The 24,041-nt window shown below is 42.1% G+C and overlaps 1 protein-coding gene across 1 annotated transcript in view; it reads right to left on the bottom strand.

Moving 5' to 3' along the window:
- Positions 1–715: 715 nt before the first annotated feature.
- KPNB1 (karyopherin subunit beta 1) overlaps positions 716–24,041 on the bottom strand; it is a 32,317-nt gene continuing 8,991 nt past the window's right edge. The window contains exons 5-22 of the mRNA XM_030541102.1: positions 22,200–22,352; positions 20,963–21,022; positions 20,536–20,625; positions 18,123–18,233; positions 16,282–16,383; positions 13,766–13,990; positions 13,011–13,202; positions 11,196–11,326; positions 9,967–10,114; positions 9,611–9,682; positions 7,142–7,286; positions 5,094–5,176; positions 4,328–4,435; positions 3,943–4,086; positions 3,727–3,832; positions 3,506–3,620; positions 2,598–2,759; positions 716–2,004 (exon numbers count right to left, since the gene is read on the bottom strand). Of these exons, the coding sequence (XP_030396962.1) occupies position 2,004; positions 2,598–2,759; positions 3,506–3,620; positions 3,727–3,832; positions 3,943–4,086; positions 4,328–4,435; positions 5,094–5,176; positions 7,142–7,286; positions 9,611–9,682; positions 9,967–10,114; positions 11,196–11,326; positions 13,011–13,202; positions 13,766–13,990; positions 16,282–16,383; positions 18,123–18,233; positions 20,536–20,625; positions 20,963–21,022; positions 22,200–22,352 (2,148 nt within the window). The 3' untranslated portion in view covers positions 716–2,003. The remainder of the gene's footprint in view (positions 2,005–2,597; positions 2,760–3,505; positions 3,621–3,726; positions 3,833–3,942; positions 4,087–4,327; positions 4,436–5,093; positions 5,177–7,141; positions 7,287–9,610; positions 9,683–9,966; positions 10,115–11,195; positions 11,327–13,010; positions 13,203–13,765; positions 13,991–16,281; positions 16,384–18,122; positions 18,234–20,535; positions 20,626–20,962; positions 21,023–22,199; positions 22,353–24,041) is intronic.

The raw sequence follows: 24,041 nt of genomic DNA, 5'->3' as shown, positions 1-24,041 counted from the left end.
ACCCAGGCCTCTCCCTAACCAATGTTTTTGAGGTGGTCAACTCTCCCAATTCACAAACAGAGCTGTCCTCTCCTCTAAACACCTGGGATTTTTTTTTGTACACTGGTTCAAAGGTCGGCACTTTGACTGCATTCTGAACCCGGCACTGAAAGGCACATATCCGATACCCTGTACAAGAGCTATTGTGGATGCTGCAGTGCGGATGGGCAACAGAAGTGGATTCCATTATTATGGATCCCTGGATCAGTTGGGGAGAGAAGGAAGGGGATAAAACAGATTTTTATCTGCTTCTTGCAAAATTATAGATGAAGGTTTTCCCTTCTCCCTCCCACAGGCAAACAGCTTTAAAAATGCCCAAGTTAAGCTGCAAATTCAGAAATGCTGGTAATATCAATAACTGCATAATAAAGATGAAATTAAAAATTGTTTCAAACCCCACACCTTCTCTTCTTTTCATGTCTTATTGCTGATAAAATCCAGAATAATTGAGGAACTATGCCTCAAAGAACAAAAAATTGATTTAAAAAGAGAGACAAGAGATTTTGATCCTTCACATCTTTCATGTTAGAGAATAAAAAAGGCAGTATGCTAAAGGGAGCGGCAAACAGCCAATCTGTCCCAAGGTTGCCCATCAGACTTTTAGTGCACTTGAAAAAAAGTTAATGGGTTCCCCTTTTAATTGGAAAGACCAAGAATACAAAAAGAAAGTACTGGGGAATGTCTGACACCATTTTATTAATCTTCAACTGCAGTGGAAAAATAGAACCTTTTACAAGTGCCGTCTTGTGTAAGCTCAAGCCAGTATATATATATATTTATATAAATTTCTTTTTTTCCTTTTTTGTTTTGAAGTGCAGCAAGAGACCAATACCACATTAAATTCGATCAAATAAAAGAGCACAAAAGGCCAAGCAGTTTCCAAATGGCATTTTATCAGATTTTGTTTGAACATTGAATTTATCCTCATTTTGCAATCCAAAATATTACCTGAAGTTTTACTTTATTATTTTTAAACTCTTTGGCACAATTTAGTGGGTGTTCGGGCTGTTACAGTACAAGTCAGGAGAGATCTTTCCCTTTGCATTCTCATTGCCAATTCTGAGCACTTACATTTATGGGACTTTTTTGTTTTAGTTTGAAATCTTGTTTGACAGTTTGTTTCTAATCCCTCTAACGCAAGAGTTCCCCCCCACCCCATTTCTACATTCACAGTTGAACAATATTAAGGAAGGAAAGGCGCTTTGATGAAACAAGATCATGAAAAGCGTCACTCAGAACGGGAGCTCTGAACATTCGTCAGTGTTTCCCTAAAATAAAAAGCCCTAAAGAGCGACTTTCCTTTTTTTCCTCTTTTCTTTTTACATCTCTTATGCTGCATCAGTAGACTGAACTTCGGTTAGTTTATGAAATGCAACTGCTAACCCTTTTTTGGGAAAAGATAAACTGCAATGACTTGAAGTTGAGAATGTGGATACCGCCTCATTCACACACACTCACTCTTAGACTGAAAATCCTTCACCCCTCCTTTTATCCCATGCACTAACAGCATTGTGTGGCAAAGGTTACAGAAGGCGGGCCAGAGACCCAGACTCCATCTCTCTTCAGCAGCAAAAGCCAGACCTTAAACAAAGAGCACCACAGGTGAACCTAGTTTCCTCTCCCCCAAACTAGTCATTCCGCTTCGCACTGGCCAAAAGACAGAAAAGCTAGTTCTAGTCTCTGTCAGAAGAAGAGACTGTTTATTTTTGACAGAAACCAGTCGTTCCCTCTTCCTGAAGACGGCCGATGTCGGGTTTTCTACACAAGTCAGTGCTCAGCTCACTAACAGCGCTGCTGCTGTTGTTGCTGTGGCGGGATTTTCAATGTGGTGTGTTTCAAGCCTCACTCACTCATCCTCTCATTCCCAAACATTCAGCATCCGTGCACACTCCTCACTTCCGGTTTTTTTCAAAAGAGTGGAGATTTCCAGTGGGGGTCTTGGATGTCATCCCAATGGTAACAGATCTGCAATCAGAGAGGGACAATTGTAGAAATTTAAAAAAAAAAGCCCCTCTTTGGAGCCAACGTGAGGCCACTTACAAGAGGCCAAGAAAAACGCATCTTCACAAAACCAGAAGGGGCCATCATTCTGTGAATTCCAAGTTCAGGAATCACAATATCCCACAGTGCACAGGAAAGCTGTTCCCCACTCTACTATTCCTTTTAAAAGCCCTTACTCATACTGGGGGTCAAAATTTTACTAGCTACAACCAACCAACCACTAAACCACAGAAAAATCCATGCCCATGTGACCCAGAGAAAGCATGCTGGAATCCACTAGAACTCATTAGCAGCTATGGCAGCACAGTTCTGATTCCAGCGTGAAGAGGACCTTACTCTAGATGTGTTACGGTCAAGCATCAGTTCTTTTCTCTAGGAACAAGCAGTGGCCATCTGGCCTTTATAGCTTTAAATGGGTAGTTTACAGAAAGCTAAACAAGAGAAAGCCTTTTTATAGCATGAGGCATCTGTGAAGTGTCTCCTTCAATGGGCCTGAGCTGAGAAGTTTAACCTGTGTGGTCATTTCGCAATATGAGGAAAGGGAGAAGGCCCCTTACCAAGCTTGATTCTTCAGTTTTCTCAGTTCTTTAGTTGCCCAGGTAGCAAGGGTTTTTGTTTTGTTTGTCTTGGATCTTCTTCCTTCAGTTAGAAGTTCATGTATCATGGGTCTAGCTTCTACTAATTTCAGTACATCCTTTCCAAATGCTGTACACAAATCCCTGTGGAAAACAAAGGAGACAGAATGGGCTTTAATGCTTGCTGACAGCCAGAAACATGCCAGTTATATCAGCTTTTGCTAGCAACAAGAGAAGACTGACTCCCAGTTAATGTCCCTTTTTAAATGTTCATATGGTCAGCAACATTAGAGCCAAACAGCCTCCTAAACGGCTATTAGCTGGAAATATCCATGTCTCCTGTCCAAGGATGTCCTCCCTGAAAGTTCCATCCAGCTCCCTTTGAAGTCAAGAGAAAAGACTCCCATTGACTTCAATGACAGCTGAACTGGGCCCTTCACTGTCAATTCACAAGCTGAAAATTTCATTGTATGGAGTCTTCCTTTAAGATCATTGTCCCCTACTCCTTTTAAGGCATATGCAATTTGCCTCTTCATGGCAATGATTGACAGGGAGCAAATGGGCCACCCACCAGGGCTGGTACACAGCTTGTGGTGAGGAACCAACCCCTCTGCACAGTCCTCCTATTTCACGCCTGTTCCTGGGTTAGTGCCCAACAATGAGTTACAAAAATCCTAAACTGAAGATTCTGTGGTTAGCATTTCAGATACATGAAGGAAGATTCAAATAAGTCCCTTTACAGGCTCCGGTCTCTCAAGACCCATTTCCAATTCAAGCAGATAACTTCAAAAAAGCACTTCTTATAATATTGTGTTTACTGTACTAACAATAATCTACCTGGCGAGTGTGCGGTCACTTATCCTCTAGCCAAAGGAGTCTGGAACGCTTACCCTATCAGCCCAGCAGCACAAGCTACTACTCCATCTGTGTGATCCTCATCTCCAGCAATGTGGTCGATGAAAGACAGAATAAATTCTACTCTTGGCTGCACCAGCATCACATCCGCTGAAAGGAAATGACTAGTTTAATGTAGCAGGCTTAAGTTACAGCATACCTTTAAAAAAAGGTCCCCCTTCCCTAAAGACTCTGTGCTGCAGGACAAAATACTCACGATGCACATTTTCTTGGTCTCCCTTCAGTCCCTGAATGATGCCAGTGTAAGCTTCCAGACAGCCCTCTCTTAGCTCATTCAGGTAGTCCACCATGTCATAGTCAGACTAGATGGGAAACAAAAGAACATGCCTGTACAACGGCCGTTGGCAAGCAACTAATACAGACGTATTTCACCCTGGATGAGACGGAGCTGCCAAGTGCCCTGCTGGTTTACCTTATCAACCTGGGCTTGCGAGGCCTGCTGGAGAGTATTCAATACAACCTCTAGATATTTTTTAAACTCTCCTCCGATGGCCAGGGCAATATCGCCAAACACAGAGAGAATCTGAGGCTTCACAGACCTATGGACGTTCTCATTCTGAGAAAGAGAGAGAGATTGGAAATGAAGATGAATGACTGGAAACTTAAATCCCCTCCCTCCACAGAGGACACAAGTTCTCTTCAAAATCATGTTAGCTAGCTATATATTGCTTACGTCTCCTGATATAACCTTTTTCAAACATCTCTAACTTCTCCCAATACAGTCTCTGCCTCTCACTTTCCTTTATTGCCACAAATAGCTAGTTTGCTTAACTGGCTAAAAGTAGGTAAGCACTTACCCCCAAGTTCTCCAAGAGCAGCTGCATAACCTCGTCGCAGAAAGGCAAGATGTTGGACTGCAGGGCTCTACATAAGTCTCCAACTAGGCCTACTGCAGCCAGACAAACCTACGAAGAGAACAGTAAGTATGCACCAACCCAGTATAAATTGGTATTCCCCACACTGCCTGTGCTTACTGCGCTAGCCTATTAAAACACTAAATTATGGCATTGCAACAGGCAGGAACTAAAATCATCACTTAACAGTGACCCTCATCTGCAATTGCCCATAAAAGTCAGAGCTTTGTTAACTGTTGAAATACTAAGTCATAAAGAAGAGATCTGAATTAGTTTACCCGATCGGGGGCGAGAGTTCCAGATGCCAATGAGTGATAGATACTTGTTTTAGAAAGATGCTGAAAAAGTTCAGCAGCCAGGTGTTCTAAGGATCAGCACCAGAGTAAACACCATGGCATGCATGGTCTATTGGAAATTCATTCCTAGTAGCAACTTCTCTCCTGATCAATGCCACTGAATATGCAGTCAATGCAGAACCTCAGGTGTCAAGCAGATGACGGCCTGCAGTGGACAATTTTAAATAGAGGAGAGTCTATAAATTCATTTACAAGTGCAGCCTGTAATTACTGAGTTACTACAGTGCTCACATGCTGGCTTCCTCACCAGAAGGCGAAGGGCCTCTGGGGATGCAATCCTGAAGAACTCTGTAAATCCCTATCAACAGATGCAAAAAAGTTCTGAATGTGGGACTCCCAGATTCAGGTCCTACCTGGTACTCTGCATAGTTCTTCAGTCCAATGCCCAGGAAGGGTTTGAAGGCGTCCATATACTTCAGAAACTCTCCACCCAAGACTGCACAGAAAACACTCTGATTAGGTCTAATCCCCACAGGACAGTCTACATGTTTGCCTGATGTCTAAAAACAAGGAAACCCAGTCCTTTGCAGCTCTCAGGAAGAGCATGTACATTCAACAGAAGCACGACAAATTGATTCTCCACTAGATTTTACACTAAGAATTGAGCACCAATGGAAAACATCCTTTTGTAATAAAATGGACTTCAAGAGAATTGTAGGAGATGCAGTACACTGAAGATAAGGAACAGATCCTTCCTGTGCTCAGAGGTGGCTGCAGGGTTCCCTCAGAGGACCTTGGTTCCCCCAATACATACACAGCACCCTTTAGAGCAGTGGTTTTCTGCCTTTAATTACCTAGACTACATATACCTATTTTTGTGGCTGCAAAGGACTGTGCAAGTGGGATGATGGCAAAAAATATGGCTGATACTGGGTGGGGCTCTCCACACAGCGTTCAGTGGTGTGGGGATGCATGGGGCAGCACCAGGTCACACTACACCAGTTTGAGAAGTCCTATTTTGTAGGATTAAATTTGATTGGGGGTGGGGCACAGCATAAATGAGACAATAGTAAAATCCTCCTTTTGGAACAGTCATCGAGCTTCTATTTCGGCTAGGGAAGAACTGAGGGGCCCAAGTATAGACTAATATTTGGGGTGCTTGTATTTAAAGAACTCTTAACTATCTGGTGAAAGAAAAGGCTTCCTTTTATATTACATATCTGCCTTCCCCCAGCCCCTTACCACAAATTAACCCACAAGTTACTATTAACCTCTGGCAAGGAGAATGGCTTTGCCCAAAACGGGCATCATACTGTTTATTCACAAATCAGCTTGTTAGCCAGGGTCACAACCAATCTCCAGCAATCAGGCACTCCCTCTTCCTCACTTGCAGACCAGCCAAGCAATACTGATCACTTCAAGTGTAGTCACAAATCATTCTCTGTGACTTTGCCCGGCAAAGTCACAAACCTGTTCTAAGAGCAGCTACTCCAGGAAGCCAGAATTAACTTCTCTGCATTTTCAGACTCTCATGTATTCTGAGAGCAATTAGACACATGCCTCTACACTAAAAACAGGTCAAGTCCCCAGGAGAGCAGCCCCTCAATGAGCTAGTCACACTAATGGCCTCAGAAACATGAAGGAAGATTCAAATAAGTCCCTTTACAGCCTCCTGTCTCTCAAGAACCATTTCCAAATCAAGCATGGTGTTTAAAGGAAATTACAGGTTTTTCCAAACAATGAAACCACATATGGATTTCTAACAGCACCCAACTTTCACATCCAAACACAGTGTTTGAAAACACAATGCATTCCTAGAGCTCAATATCGTGCCATAGCAACAGCACTGTAAAGAGGAATCACAATGGAGCTCTAAAACCGTCTGGTATGCTGCAACCCAAACGTTAGTAAGAATCAAAATTTGCAACCAAAAAGAATTTCAGTCTCTGCAATGTGTGGTTTTTACAAACAAAACACACACCAACCACTGACATAACTGCACAAATCAATGGTAATAGATAACAGCAAATGTAAATCAGAATATTAATTTTCATTGCAATAGCATCTAGAGACAGCAGCCCATTGTGCAAAGCGCTGTACAAAAATAAAAGAGAAAGTCCTATATACTGCCTATTCAGCACACACACTACCCAGGTTATCTACAGAAAACAACAAACACAAGAAATACAGTCTATGAGAATCAAGCTGTCATCTGATTTGTTGGACCGACTAGCCTCAAACCTTCACAGATCTGAAGGTGTTATTCTGAAATAGTTATGCAGTTAAATTTGCATCTGCGTAAACTCAACTATTTAGCAAAGGATGTTATATGTTAAGCCTTCATCAACAGCAGCAGCTGTCAGGGATACACATAGTGCCAACCACAAGTCTGATTTGTTCACACAGAGCTGTTTGCGCACTGCATAAAGCAAATTACTTTTTCCCAGTCTCCACTACTGACCTTCCACCAGGGTGCTGACTGCCATGAGGGCATCCTCTTGCACTCCCCCTGATCCAGCTGTGCTCTGGAACATTCTCAACAGAGATGCCATAACCACATCAGAGATCTGCAAAGCATCCTGGTGCTGCACTTTCCGGAGAACATTCTAGGTTTGGGGGAAGGGGAAAAAAAGAAGATTGTGATACACCACTCCCATATACATTAGGTTAATTCTTCCTTTGAATTTTCCACACTAGCGCAGAACACTACAGTTTTATCAAAACTATACTATGCTTTTAAAAAAAGATCAACTATTGCTCTGAAAACCATTGCTGCAAAAACTGCGTTGTCAGTACAAGTACAGAATGCTGTTCTCATTTTATCTATCCTTGATTTTCCAGCTACAGAACAAGCAGAGTTTATCTTTCCTGCTAGAGAGGCTGTTCTCTGGGCATTTCATTTATGACTGGAATTACGTATGGCTAGACTTAAGCAATCCCTTTTTAACACCGCCCATTTCCTATTGTAACAGTCTCCTAGCAATTTTATTTCCGATTGTGGATTGTAATTGAATTTTGCTGGTAGCCCCATGAAGCGACAGGGAATTCCAGTTGTCCTGCATGCTTCATGTACACCATAGTATTAACAGACAGGACACATTTTACCATCAGTGCTATAAAACAGGGTTTCCTACAACATTCCTAAATATTGTTCCTACCAGGTTCCTCAAAGATCTCTTTTCCCGACTGCTATATATGCTCTCTTTTCACTGCAAAGTTCTCCCTATCATCATCTTTAACTTGACCTCAGAAATTTAGTTTTGGCAGTTCACTATTTGTTTCTTAAATAAGAAGCCCCCAACACCCACCAAGCGAAGGACACAAAGATCCTTTAACCACTTGCCTCCACGCTTGGCAAAAAACTTAAACTAATATATTTCACATATGCCACTTCAAGGAATGTTTTGAACTTGAATTTTTAAATTGACCCACTTCAGAAAGTTTGAGTTTCACCATGAACATAGTAGGTCTTGCTCTTTTTCTTAAAATTCTTCATACAAATATTTTTCAAGTGATTTCTTATGTTGCATGCTTATCTTTTCAGCAGGGAATAAATTACTGCCTACACACCAGAAACAGTGAAACTGATTACATACAAAGCTTATTCAAATAAAACTGAAAAGTGCTCTCCATTAATTTTTCAGTTAGTCATGTTAAGTATTGTAGCTACAGTAAGTACAAAATTCAGAGAAATGTGATATTCAGGTTGAAAGTATACCTTAGAAGAGTAAAACCGGACTGCAAATGACTGGAAGCAGCTTGAAAGGGATAATCTCATACTAGTGAGATCAGAGAGATCCCAGACATCAGACTTGCCTCTATGATTCTGCTGGGTTTGATGGATCTTACTATTAGCATCCGTGATTTGAAATTTTCTTTCATTCTCTCCAAATTTCAGAGAGCCCCCAGCTGATACTACTTGCTTTTGAACATGAGGGTGTTAAATCATTTCAGATTCTTATGTTAATGGAAATGGGAGAAGTCATGAACCCATAATGAGCACACAACAAAAACAGGGAAAAAGTGAGTTTCAGATAAAGATGGGTGTTCAGTAACGGCTTTTATTTCAGTGTACATGATGTTCAAACACACCTCTAAGGAATGTTACCATACAGAAGAGAGCAGGATCTGCTTCTGAATCCTGCATGGAGCATGCTGAATCCTCATCTACTGTAAAGTATTTTGGAGAAGTGCATTACTTATAATATGCTAATATTTTCCAGTAATAAACAGAGGTATTAACTGCACTTTAAAAAAGTTACAGCAATGCTGGAAAACATACAGTAGGCATGATCCCACAGTAGCTCCAGTCCTTTTGCAGTACAGACAGCAAGCAGGAAGCTGTGCTGCCAGATATCACATGATATCAGCAAGACTGTCTGATGGATTTCCCAAGTGGCTCAGAAAAAGGATGGCAGTTTTCAGTAGCCTTTAAGACTAGGCAAGCAAGTGCAATGAGCTAATGCTCCCAAAACACGTGAGATGTTCTTTTACCAGGCTGTTTAATTTCAGTGCAAATTTAAATGAGTATTGAACTCCAACCATAAGCAGCAGCGCACAAATTAAAGTTGTTAATTTCTTTGATGAGTGTGACAAAAGTGAGTGATTGTTCAATCTTACATTAACATGACAGCTAACGTGAAATTGCAGATATTTTACTTTAAATATTGCTGGTAAGATGTGCTCTGTCCCACAAAAACAAGAGTATTTTATTGGTTTTTAAACCAGGCACTTAGTTGCACAAGGCTCCATCCTTTCACATGTTTAAGCTCCTCTGCCCCTTTCAGACTAACCTGGGTGTAAGGAGCGCATTTCATTTTAAAAAATTCATCTGCAAGCGTGCACTCTTTGGGATGCATGAACTTTTCAAAAGATTCTGCCTGCCTATCTCCTCTCCATGGATATCAGAACTGGTAAGAAAGTGGTTTACCTGTAGAGTAGCACATAGTAGAGACTGAAGATCATTGAACTGGATTCTGTCTGATGTGCTCTGGATATGGGACTGTAGGAGAACAAAAACGGATTTTTTTTTAATACTTAAAAAAAGGTCTCTGCAGTTGCAGCATGGACATTAAGATGCCACAGCAATGGCAGTGCTATAACCAGAAGAATGCAGCTTTAAACTTGCTTGTTCCACTTCAAGCTTCTCAAAGATACTTGCTATATAGTCAATCAACAGAAGAACTCATTTGGCTAGAGACTAAAGCCAGAATACAGCAAAGTGATTATGCCACGGAGGATTACATTTGCCCTATGACCCTGATAGCAAATTTGGCCTCTGTCTACCTCCATCTGCAGCACTTGCTGCAGCCGCTCCATAATGACCAAAGTCGTCTTCTGGACAGCAGGGTAACAGTCCTTGGCACTGTTTTTCACTATTTCCATCAGAGCTTCATATGCAGCACTCCGCAGGTTATTCTGGTGTCCATCCGGCCTAAACAGGAAGGAAAGAGGGTTTTGTTTTTTGTTTTGTTTTTTTGCTCTCAGTGGCCGTGCTGGCTTAAATACAGACCTTGTTTGACCAATAAGTAAAAGTTAAACCTCAATGCTACAGCAGAAGCTGAACATATCTATCTGTACTATACTATGTACTGCAATAGCTGCACTATTACCAAGGCTTGAATCTAGGTTCAATTTTTGGTAGTTTGGTTTTATTCATCTGTGTTAATGAAAGATGCTGAAAGTCCTTTATTTAGCCACGGACAGCAGGGGCAGCACTTTCAGGGAAAACTTCCCAACACTATCTCCTGATGTGCCTCCACCCTAGAGGGACCATTGATCTTGTAGTTAAAGCACTAGAGCAAGGTCTCAAAAGATCAACATTCAATTACTGGATCAGCTAGACTCCCTATTTGTCCTTGGGCATGTCACTTACTCTGTGCCTTACTCCCCACCTGCAAAATGGCGGTCGTGTCTATTTTTGTGAGCTGTTTGGGGACAGGGGCAGCGCTACTGTGTGTATACCATGTTCAGCATAATGCAATTGTGATCTGCTGTGGGGCCTCTAGGTAAAAACGACACCATGATACACTGAATACATGCAAGCTACAGTGATGAAAGTCACACCCCACACAGTTCTAGAGACCTTTAGCCTGTCTTGCTACAATTTTGACTACTTAGTGACTCTCAGGCCAGACAGGATCTCTCAAATAACTTGCTGACTACTGTGCAGATCTCTGTACGTTTCAGACTGTGTACACAGTTTTACATGGTATTCCACAACTTGAAGGAAAGCATTGGAGGAGAAAATACATTTACAGGATGCTCCGGAGTGCTCAATAAGGATGAATGAGACCAAAAAGTGGAAAAATCTCTGTATGTGCAAACATGACTTTTCTCTTGGGAACTGACATTAGATACTCCAAGTCACAAAAACTTTAGGCCATGAGGAATTGACACCCTTAATACATCACTTCACCTAAGAGTTTTGGGAGGCAACAGGAGTGGGACAGGAGGATTTAAAAAAAAAAAAAAAGGCATTTCTGCAGAGATTAGGACAGCTGGTTTGAGAGTACCTGTCTGTGGTCTCCAGGAGTTTCTGAACTATTAGCTCAAACGAGGAGGATAAACAGTAGGTTGCTGGCTCTTCTTGATCATCTGCTACATCTGCAGCTTCATAGGCAGCTTCAGCCAGACTAGAGAAGGCCTGAAATACAGAACAGATCACAATGTCTACAATGGAATGAGTTTATCATAACAGCAAACTAGCTCAGCCACATACATGGCCTTGCCAGGTTAAGGGATTGCAAGTGACACATTTAAAGTAATAATCTGGCAGCCTGCCCATTCATTCCCATGGCAGCATCAATGGTTTAGGAGAAACTGCGATATGTGGCCAAATTCATTTGCCAAAAACAATAGCAAAGGGTCAGCGGAATGAGAATTCAGCTCACAATAGGAAACAAGCTGACTAGCAGGAAGAAAACTTGCCATTGTTTATAGTCAATTAGCAAGTGAGGGGCAGGAAGTTCACGCACCAACACTAGGAGCCATCAAAGTCACCCACAAAGAAGGCCATGTGCAGGACTAATGACTTCCTCCCCATGGCCAGCTACCCAAGCACAGTGACCTTTCAAAGCAAGAATGAGCCTGAGGCCTTGTCTAGACTAGGATTTAAGATTTGTTAATAGCCTACCCTTTAAAGGCACACAGTTCTGACTCTGTGAGGCTTATAACACATGAACTGACACCTGTTAGCTAACTTGTGCTAGCATCTTACTTTAAACAAGGCCTGAGAGAAGGCTAACTTTGCCAGCTGTAGGGCCAGGCAGTGACTGCAGCTGCCTTAAAGGACAAAAGAACTGAACAGATGAAAAGGTGAAAGCCTTATGATTTTCATTTCAATTTGCAAAATTTACATTCGTTCACATCTTCAGAAGAAAAAAGCCCCAGTAACACGAGCCTTGGCCAGGGTCAATGGGATCAGGAAGAGCCCTGGCTGACCAGAGGTCCCTAAGCTCCTGGGACCAGTAGAGAAAACGTACTAAGGAAAATTAAAATGTTAATTATACAGCTCCTAACACTTGATTTAACATCATAATGGTCAGCATTTCTGCTGGAACACAACAAAAGGACTCTAAAAAAAACAATGTAGCAGAAGCAGTTCATTGGTTAAAATGCAGTGAGGCATGCCTCCTCCTTGCAATGACGCTACATGTTTGTTCAGATAGGTTGTCTAATATTACATGCATTAGGAAGAAGGTAAAGTTGAACTCGCCAAACCAACCCAGTGGTTTGGCGATAACACAACTTGAATGTATGCAAGGGAATGAGATGCATCTCGTGTTCCTCGAGTTAGTGCTGCAAAGGCAGAATATCGAGCTAATAGGGAGAGAAAATATCCTGTCTCCCCCTCAGCTGAATGAGCAGCCTTGGCTGCCTGAGAAGGGTGGCTAGACAATACAAAAGAGGGTGCATTAAAAAAAAAAGTCATCTGAAGACCTCTCTTTTATTCAGTTACCAAACGCCCCTAGGTCTTTGTAGGGAAAAGTCGTCTCCACAGCATTTTCAAACTGAAGACAACTACACACTTGTTCCCTTCCTGAGCATCCTTCCAGTTAGCCTTCTCCCCACTAGCTCCCTTCCTTTTCTCCTGTCCCACCAACATGCGGCACTACAGACTTGGGCTCGTTCACACAAGGTTTCTTGTGGCTGATGAACAAGTCAGTCATCTCTTCACATCATTTAAGGGAGTACCCCATAGGCTGCGGAACTCCTCTAGTTTACGTACAAGGTCTGCTCACAAGAATTGGTAGGTAAATCCTTCAACCCCACACCTGCTGGTAGAAGCCCAGCCCATATTGTCCCATAGCAGTGGAGTCCTGCCTTACCCAGCACACATTGGAAGCCACTCTGGGCTCGGCACTCAGGCCCTCAATGAGACACTGCAACAGCGGAGCGAGGTAAATGTCATTGATGGCAGCCTCAGGGAGCAGCTCGCAGATTCTGCCCACAGTCCATGCAGTTGTATCTCGAACCACCACACTTGGATCTTTCATTAGTTCTATTAGAGTGGGCATGGCCTAGAACAAAACCACACCGTTAGTAATAAGTCAGAATCATACCAAATTCACTCGCATTATACCAATAAGCCTGTAGCTGTTTGGGCATATGGTCTTACCCCCGAGCTAAGAAGCCACTATTGGATGTAAAGAAGGCCCATAAAGTAAAGTATTTCCTAGTGACAAAGCCAGGAGCACGGAACCCTACAAGTTTCAATTCTCAGATTCTACATATTGCCTCACAGTGAGAGGCAACATACACAGGGTTAAAAGCCTGCGCTAATCAAAGCTGTGTGGATTGAGTGTGCCTTCCATGTGCTGCACAAAGAGTTCCTGCTCTAAGGATAGCTACTCCAACTGATCACAAGAGTTTGCCAAATCCATGCAAACGCCCGCGTGTTACAATTCTAAAATTTATAGTCTTAGAAATCTCCTTTGCAGGTTGTTCAGCAACTGATCAAAACTGAAGGGTTACACACAACCGTGATCTCTGATCTCCCTTCCTGGGTAGTGCTCAAAGTAGTTACATTAAGTCAAATAATTTTGTTCAAGAAAGCCAACCTGCAAGAAAAACTTGGTCTGACCTGAATAACGAGTGGTTTGAGCTGGTTGGGCTCTGGCCCCTCCAAAATACACCCAAAAGCCATGACAGCTGCATCTCTGTATCGCCAATCTGGGTTTTTAATGTGTTCTTTAATGAAGGGCAGCACATGAGGAACAATGTCATCTTCACAGCAGGTTGCCAGAAGCATAAGGCAAACGCCAGCTGCTTTACAGGGATTCCAGTCGTCATCGTCATCGTTTTCATCCTGGGAAGACACCACCACTTGGGTCACTCTTAGCAAAAATATTGGTTACCAATCAGAACTTTGCTTCTTGCTGGATCCAAGGACAAGGAATACGAACAGGTACCGACTGTGTTTTGACATGAATTCAGTCCACATTACAAACCTAAAAAAGTAAATGTCAGTTTCTGGGCAAAGTACACCCTAGAGCCCTTTTATTCTCTCATGAGAGCACCCCTTTAGGTGATGGGCATCTAGGTGAAACCACATGGTCCAATCACTCAGAATGGATCTCCAGGTCCAGCCCCGGGGTTCCCAAATGTGTTAACTCTGTTTTGGATCCAGTACGAGTTTCCCTTCAGAAGCCCATGAGAGCATAATTTTGCAGTAACACAAACATCTTCAAACCAAGTATTACTCTTTCATCAGAAGATAAAACCATTTAGATCAAAGCGTAAACACCATAAATGGTCTACATGCATGGGTATTACCTACACCAGAGGGTCTCAAACTGTGGTGGTCCGCATACAGTTCCCTCTAAGGTGTGCACCTGGGCGGCTGCACATAAGAGAATGAAGGGCCACCCACCTAATTAGTGGAGCCACGCAGGCATGGCTCCACTAATTAGGTGCCTGGACCCTGGAGAAAAGGCACATGTAAGGTGAGGTGATGGCCTTGGGGGGAATAAAGGGTAGGTGGCAGGGGGCAGTGGGGTAAGAAGAGGGGGTAGGGGGGAATTTGGGACATGGAGGACTGTGGCAGCCAAAGATGTGACTTTACCCAGCTCTAGGGCTGCAGCAGCAGGGGAAGAGACACCCCCTCCTTCCCAGCCCCAGCTCGGGGGCTGCCGCAGCAGGGGAGAGAGGGCACATCCATCGCATTAGAAAGGTAAGACTACTTATATAAAAATAGGAGTTGTGTGCTTTTATTTGTAGACCAAAAAAAGTTAATTAAGGGTTTAAATATAGTGCTTTTATCCAAAGCGCTTTACAATAGCTAGCTAACAGTACAAACAACATTTGGAAAGATTATTAAGTGGTTTGCTAAGATCCTCAGCAATTTTCAAGTGGTCCACGAAAAGAAAAGTTTGAGAACCACTGACCTACACCTTTGCAAGTTCTCTTTTGCCAGCTAACTCCGTCTCTGTCAGGACGAAGCAGTGTGTCCGACTCCCAGTGTTTCTCTTTGCAGCAGTTAATGATACACTCAGTAGCCTCTTCTAGACCACCCAACACTACACCCTTTTCTAGGGTCTGAGAGTTTGGGTCTCCTTTGACCACAGGCTTAGCCTTTGGAAGAATAACCCATTCTAGCTTGGATGGAACCAGTTAGGTAGCTTCTCCCTCCAGCTGATGGCCCTGCCATTGTTAACCTAACCCCTTCGAAGGTGCACATCTGAGGATGACTTATGTTTCCTGATTGGTTCTTTAACAACCTCACAGCCTCCTGTAATTGAACTACTTATTCAGGCAGTTGGCACTAAAACATGGAAGCAATCTCAAACATAACAGCCATTAAAAATTACAGCCATTTCCTAGTCTCTCTCAAACTTGACAAAGGTACTTGATACTACGTGGATTTTTTAACTGTTATTTAATATCATGTTAAATAGACTTGGTACAGCAAGTGATTTCGTTTGGATACGGTTTGCTCCACAGTCTAAATTAGCCCCTAAGAAGTCCTCATAAAAACAAATAAGTGTGGTAAAATGTGGTATTCAGAGTTTAGAATCTGAGGTTTTTTTTTTTTTTTTTTTTAAAAAGGGTTCTAAATGAGGCAAACAAAACCTTGATGTCCTGTTTCTAATTCCACAAACACTAAACACTTTGTGCTAAATGATACTGCAGCCTCATGATAACCCATCAAAAGCCTTCAGTAATCAGAAAGGGAAACCTGCCTTAATGAAATGTTGTACAATAATGAAACCACCTCAAGTGGCTGGAACCAGCTTCACTGCAGCCTCAAGTCTCAGCTTTCACACATAATGCATCATTCAGTCAGAGTGGTGCACGATGTCTCATCATAGACCAAGGACTGCTACATGAGGTGTTCAGAACAAGCATGCCTTTATCTTAACTCTATAAAGAACCTAAAGGATCTTCCGGTCCCAGTTCATTAGTGAATCATCTATGAAAATAGAATACTGATTCAATGACCAGGGGCCACATTTAACTAATGGCATTCTATCCTACATAGTTAGACTGACAGCATTCCAGCAATTGCTTGTGTAACGTAAGGCTGGTACCATAAGTGTAAGGTTCTTGGTGCATACGGACAACTCCAGACAATGCACAGTAAGGAACCTCCAAACTCACCTGTTTAGTTAGTGTCTGTGTGAGAATTGGGACCAGATACTGCAGTGCTCCCTTAGCATAAAATTTGCTAGTATGCTCTGGAGGCCTTCCTTGCTCTGCTGCCTAGAAAGAAAGGTTACAAAACAATCCTCAATAGCTGCCCAGAAACAGTTTTCCTTCTGAAAAATATCAAACTGAATTAGATTTTAAGTTACGTTATCTACTTTATGCTGTAAAATCACCAGCAAAAGCTGGAACTCTTTTCCCAGGAGGACTCCTTGAATTCTACTCTAGTTCAATGTTCGATGCACATGCAGAGTTTGCTATTCCGCAAGTGCATGCTGCCACTCCCCACACTACACAAACACGTTGAAGACAAACTGCAAATATTTACAAATTAAACAATTACTAAATGCCTCCAAACAGGAAGGGCAAGAGGCACTTAGCATACAGATTAGACCTCTGTGCTGACTGTCTCTTTACACTTGCTATTTTGAGCATTCAGCAGAAAAATACATTTAGCTCCCTTTAAAGAAGGAAGTTTACACTAAGACTTTTTGGAAAGAAAGAGCATCTGCATGAAGAACAAGACACCTTTTTCCTTTTCAATCCATCCACTCTAAAGAATAAGAACTACTTTTATTTTAGCCAATTGCTTTTTATAACCAAACCATAAATCTCGTGTATTATACACGATGCAGAGTAACCCTTTAAATGTTCCTAGAGGTAAACTACTGGTATCAGTATCACTGAACTCCTAAGTCACATCACTGTTTCATGGTACAGAAAGCATTATTATTCACAGAGCTAAGGAAACTCAGCCTAAGAAAATACTCATTTGGCCTTGTTCACTACAAGGACCAAGGAAAGGCTCCAATGGCCTTAATGAGGCAAGAGACCTAAGTCTTCCAAGGTGCTGTGAACTTTATGTACAAAGCTCAACGTAATGTGCAAACCAATGCGTGTGTTCACTATGCAGCCACACATATGGGACCTCACTCGTCTTTAAAGAATGCGAAAAATCATGCCCACTTTACAAACGCTGTTTTCAAATAACCAAAACCATAACCTAATTTCATCGGAATATTCGAAGACACTCTTTAGCCCTGTTGAGTTTCAAATCCCAGCCATTCTGGCACTAGAATGCTTTTGTTCATTATTTAAAAAAACATTAAGTCCTGTTCTAGTCCCATCTCAGAACAGCAGAAGCATTTTGCTCCAGCTTTCCCAAAAATTTTACCTTAAGAGAACCGCTGAGCCTGAAGAATTTCAGCCGGATGGATACAAATTTTGAGAACTTACGAAGGCACTTACAATGGAAACACTCCTGAAACTTGTGCTCTGACTGTAGTAAATATTTCCAAGGCACTCAAACCCAGAAATATTTTGGCAGCATGTCAAGGACAGAGCGAATTATTGGCCAAAAGCAATGAGCTGAGAAAAAGCTTTTACAGCTGCTAAACAAACTTGAGAGACTTGCAAATACAAAAGGTTACCTGTAAACTCTTGACAGACATCCATAAAAGTCTAGCCAGTGAATGAGAAGTTTGCTACTGAATCGCTCTTCATAAAGACAGCAACCGGAAATGGATGATATACTGCCTTGCGTACCATGCAGCCTCAAGTCTCAGCTTCCATATTAGATATGCATCACTTAATACTCAGAGTGGTGCATGATCTCTCATCATGGACCTAGGACTGCTACACAAGGGTTCAGAGACAGCTCTTTAATAAAAATCGCACCTTGGAAAAACAAAGGCGCTTCCAGGTCTGGTTCAGTCCCTCCTTTTTAACATTTGAAACAATGGTTACTTGTTTTACTCGCTAACACCGATCCCCACGAACACCAATTCCAAGCTCACCTCAGATGCTTCAATAGCCAGATCCATTTCCTCATCACAGACGTTTGACCAGAATTCTATTCCCTGCAGAGCCACCTCATCAATGTCACTTTTCATTGCTTCAATTGTGATCTTCAGAAACATGAGAGGTAGAGAAAAAGTGGACATTTTAGCAAAAGTCATTCTGATGCCATATATTGGCAGCATGGTACAGGAACCTAGTCATCCTGAAACAAGAGGCAGCTTGAAAGCGAGTGAGCTCGTCTTTCTTAGGGCTTGTCTACACTTGAAACACTACAGTATGGACCCTATCTATGCCAGCTGGAGAGGTTCCCCTCTTGGCATAGGTAATCCACCTCCCCAAGAAAAGGTAGTAAGTCAACAGAAGATTTCTTTCGTCAAACTAGCACTGTTTACATCGAGGGTTAGGTATATATAGCAATGACTTACAGGGGTGTGAAAAATCTACACTCCAGAGAGATGTAGCTATGCCAATGCAAGTTCCAAGCTGCTAAACAATACCTCCACATTTCAAGAGAGTATGACTGGGCAATAGGGAGAATAGCTTTTAAGGACTGCAGAACAGCAACCAATTGCTCATGCACACTGCTTAGATGCAAATGTTCACAGTACCAAGCACTAACAGAGATGTGACTCCAGTTATTGGTTACATAGATTTGATTGGAATAGGGGTGTTTGTAGAGAGACCTTACCCCCACCCCTGCACCCACAAAAAGATAGGTTTACACCAAAAACTAGAGAAGATGGAGAGGATACGGTTAGAAATTCTTGCATAGGGACCTGCTGTTTTTTACATTCAAGATGTCTTGCTTATGAAGGTATTGCCCAGGTTTGGTGGTACATAAGAGGGTGGAGTGAAGACAGAAGATAACCTACGACATGGAAAAATCTAGAGATATTGGTGATGTTTGTGAATTTTGTGTATTCCGTTTTTTATCTGAAATTAATGTAGGCTTACTGTCCCTTCAAAATAGTTCCATCTACAATATGTGGTTCTTTCACGGAGACCTAAATAAAAAGTCCTAAGTCCTCTGCCTGGATTTTAAAGATCTATGGCTCTTTAGTAAGAACGGAAGTTTCCCCCTTCACTACTATGTAATGCTATATGCTAGTTAGCCGCAGTGCTCTGTCCCATAAGTGGCTGCATTACAGTGGTAATATAACTATCCAGTTTGAAATGTTTTGCAATTGTTCAGGAAGAGAAGTGCTATAGACATTAAAATGAAAAGCAGGCACTCCTGTAAAAAAATAAAATTCACACAAAGCCGCAGCCATACCAGGCAGCTAACGTAGAGACCACGTTTATATTTAGACTCAGCCTTTAGTGCCCTAAGCCTGTAAAAGAACAGGCAATGAAAAGGGCCAGGCCGGGTTCCCCTGCGACCACAGCACTGACAGGTGATTTGTGAATATGCAGTTTTTAAAACCTAAAGTGCCCAACCATTCTCTAGCAGCAACTGCCACATAGAAGGAATGGGAAACAAAATTCTAATGAGAAAGGGCCAGAAAGCCAATTTCCTCTTCACACAGGCGGAGTGGCAGGGAAGTCCTACTTTAAACAAATATGCCAAAATCCAATCCTGGGTCAAGGGATGGGGCAAGCATAAGGAACCTGTAAGAGTATCTGAGTGTTTCTTAGATTACCTACATTTGGGATTAGTTATTTTACAATCCACTTAACACAGAGGGAGAGGCACTATGAACACAGCTGACAACCGTGGCTGTGAAGAGGCGAGAGGCTTTTATGTTCAGATTAAAAAAAATCTATTTGCCATACATTTGGAGTTAAAGCAGAGGGACCAAGAATCAGGAGTTCAGGGCTCTATTCCCAGCTCTGCCAGTAACGACAAAACCTTGGGTGCATGTCATCTAACTCAGTCTGTAAAATGTGACCACAACACTGATGTAATTCATAGAATATCAGGGTTGGAAGGGACTTCAGGAGATCATCTAGTCCAACACCTTGCTCAAAGCAAGACAAATCCCCAGACATTTTACACCCCGGTTCCCTATATGGCCCCCTCAAGGACTGAGCTCACAACTCTGGGTTTAGCAGGCCGATGCTCAAGCCACTGAGCTATTCCCCCGCCCCCCCAATTAAACAAATATAATTGCAGGAGAGGATGTCTGTACAAGGATTCATTCTTTGTGGAGGAAAGCAACTGTAACTGCAAATTATGGTAATGTATAAATGGTTCTAGCCCACCCTAAGAAGGAAAGATGCCCTCTTTCCAGATTGGGGGGGGGGGGAGAACATGAGTGGAAGGCCATACTTCCCTCTCCAGTTCTTGCACTGCAGGGATTGGCGTGGGAGACACAGGGGGAGCAATTTTCTTGGTTCCTGTCCGTCGGTTTATAAGCATGAGCGCACTGGAGTTAAGCCACTATTCCATTTTTGATTTGAAGTACTCACGGCAAAAAGAGCAGGACCCATATATGTTTCCATATACTGATAATAAAGGGACATTATCTTCACCAAGTTCTGTAAGGCAGCCACTCGTACCTGTCAGAGAAGGAAGCGGGTCAACAAATGTGTCGTTTTTCTGAGCATGTCAAGAAAATGTTACTCTCGATGCAGAATTCATGCAACTGTCAAACACTCTTTTCAGGGACTAGTACTCAATATTATCATGTATGTAGCCTAAACATAGCACAACTAAAACAAAGGGAAGCAAAAATCAATGCAAATTATTAGTGATTAAAATTACTCCACAGGCCAATTAAAATGAGTTTATATACTTATTCCTATAGCACTATTTCTTTAAATATAAGACTTAAAATTCTAGAGGTCACTGGATGGTGCAGCGACAGACAGTTCAAGACGTTATATCATCACTTACCCTTGTATCCGGACATTGCGTTGCTTCACAGACTACTTGCATAATAAAGTGCCTTTCAGACTGCAAAAGAAATAAAAGAATTAGAAGTGTATTATGCAAAAGGGTTTAAAAATCTTGCAACAGGATTATATTTTAATTCTTTGACTCTGACAGCCCCTGATCTTCTCAGCAATTACTGCCACCAATATTACACTGCTACAAGAGCTAGGCAGGATATAGGCAGCCACTCGCCACACAGCGTTTTCATGATTACTTCCAAGTGATAAGCAGCCTACTGCAATTGTGAATCCCAAATTTGAATGTCACATGCAAGTAGGTACATTGCTCTAATCAGAAAAAAAATATGGTCACAGCACTAGGGAAAGTAAGGGTTTTTTTGCTTGTTTGTTTTTTAAAAGCTATTGTCTCCTAGATTATTTCAGCAGTTATTACAAAATGTGTCAAAAGCTGATTTAGCTGGGACACTAATTTTCTGGGAGGTGTTAAGAGGATATAGGGAATATAATAATTTAACATTCTATTTACTACTCCCAGGCCCATTTAGAGGGCAGAAGTCCACTACAAATGCAATCTGAAAGGATTACGCTCAACCAGCTCATCAAACACTAAGGCACCGATAGAAATCAACAACAGCTGAATGGTTGACTAGGGAAAGGTTTTTATTAAGAGAGCATCCCAAGATAAAAGTTTAATTACTAGCTCCATTTTCCATTAAATCTCTATGGTAGGAATATGAGGGGTGTTCCTACTTTAATGCCCTTGCAGATTTTAAATTGGTGGAAGTGCCCCTGGTGAGGACACGTACAGTCGACACAAACAACATAGTGTGAACATGCAAAGCGATTTAATTACTGTGATGGTTATCCCTCGACGTAACTTAGGTTGACTGAATTCTGTAGTACAGACTTGCCCTTAGGCTACTACAACAACATTGCAGAGAGCAGAGTTTGATTAGGACACAGAGTGTATAACAGGCTAAACCTTAAGTTCAGTTCATATTTAGCCAAAAAAGTCAGTGACGCTCCCTTTTCATTTTATGTCTTCTCCAAACACTTCCCCAGTATTTCTGCACCACAGCAGTCTTTAAAACTTTAATTTTACAGACATGAACCCAAGTCTCAGTTCCAATGAAATTATGCATCAAGCAAAATTCAGCGTGGTGCATGATTTTTCATCATAGACCATGGATTCACTCCTTCCCTTTCGCACCCAGAATTCAGTTGCTTCCTTTACTCACCTCTTTGTCAAAGTTTGCTTTGGTGAATTCCAAAGAGTTCAAGAGTGCATTAGTAGCTGCTAGCTTCACATTGTTACTGGGCTCTTCCTTTCGCATTCCTTGGATAATGGCTGTGAGAATTTCATTGGATTTGTCCTGAAGCTGCTCTGGATCCTGAAACAAGGAATAAATAGTGATGAAGTTATCTGATGGCTTGCAGATTGCATCTCTGCTTTTCAGGTGCCTGTTCCCCTATGTATCAAGTTTTCCCCCTTCATACGGTTTGGCAATGAATTCTACAGGCAGAGGAAATTCAAATCCCTTAAGGCCAAATGGCCTTTTGTTCACTAGAAACACCAGGGGTCAAATATGAGCAACACAACACCTCACTGTGACACCACGGCAGTGCATCCTTAAACAGGGCACAGTTTGCTGCATCTGAACAGCAAATGCATTCCAGAGTTTAAATCACAAGTGCCAAATAGTAAAAATAAAATTAAGTATTACCACTGTGCTTCAAGTCAGCAAGCCTCAGACTGCCTCATTCAGCTATGTTATAGTGAGTTCAAGCAACTGCCAATTTCCACTCTATTACCATTTGCGCAGAGAGGCATATATCAGTGGTCATACCCCTTACCACTGGGTCACCAATAGGCCCACATTTGGTATACTGGCAGTGGATCATGCCAGGAACAGTAGCAAGGAAGGACAGCTATAACCAAAAGAGGTAGTAGAGGTTAATCATTCAGGGCTGGAGAACAGCACCGCTTACACTACAGGAAAAAAATGAGTATCTGGAATGCAAAGTCCCCCTAAATCGTGTTAGGATTTATCAATATCACATTGAGGCACAATACAAAGCAGTGTAAAAGGGAAAAATTCTGTTCAGCAACTCAGGACAATCAAAAAAATCCACTATGGATTAGTGAAGCTTAATGACTTGCTGTCTTCCAGACAAACGGCTGACGTGCACTTAGAAATCCTGGGTGTATTTGTAACTGATGACGGTTGACCTGAAGCCCCTCTATTCTAGTAGTAGCGACTGCAACTTTGAATCACCTCTTCATTTTACGTATCTCAGTACCAGTATTTTCCCCTCCCAAGCCTGTTTACTCGCCCCAGAACTTATTACTGACAGAATTTTTAGTTTTCAACTCAAATCAGTCAGGCAGCAATTCAAACCTTTCCGACACTCAGTGCTGCAAGAGGCACACTTATCTTTTCAGGTCGCTTTCAAAATCTGTTTTTCCTCTGGTCTCTCCTCCTGCCTTATTTCTGTTGGTTTCTTCCACTCCCTGTCCTGACTGACACTTCTGATACTGTTTCTTCATTTTACCCTATGAGGCTTCCCTCACTGCCTGCTCCCTGTCTCTCTCCTCTTCAAGGAGGGGACCCGCCTTCTGCAGTCATTACACGTTCTTCGGACCTCTCCATCTACCACGGAAGCTTCCCAAACTTTGATTCCAATATTCCATCCTTTCTCCTGTAAAAGGGACACCACCTAAAATATCCCATTTGCTGCACGCATAGCAGAAGGGGAAAACATGTTTATCCTATTACACACTGACTGACAAGATGTTTGACCATAGATTGAAAAGTGAGAGGAGACCCTCCTGCTTTCCTTGTGAAAGGCAAGTTTTCTGTGTGACAGCTATCTAGCCCACTGCTTTTATAAACTTCTCTGTCTGATGAACTACATGTACTGCACTGTACACTTCAAAAGGAGCACATCTGTACTTTTTCCAAAGTGTAATAAGGGGCAAAACAACCACTCAGTGGCATTTACACAGAAACAGGCAGGGAGCCAGTTTTTGTTTTCAGCCTTAGGTCAGGACACAGGGTTTTTAAGTGCAGTTCAGATCA

The sequence above is a fragment of the Gopherus evgoodei genome, chromosome 23, assembly GCF_007399415.2.
Source record: "Gopherus evgoodei ecotype Sinaloan lineage chromosome 23, rGopEvg1_v1.p, whole genome shotgun sequence".
Classification (NCBI taxonomy): Eukaryota; Metazoa; Chordata; order Testudines; family Testudinidae; genus Gopherus; species Gopherus evgoodei.
Note: the sequence above shows the minus strand (reverse complement) of the source record. Positions and strands in the feature narration are given on the sequence as shown.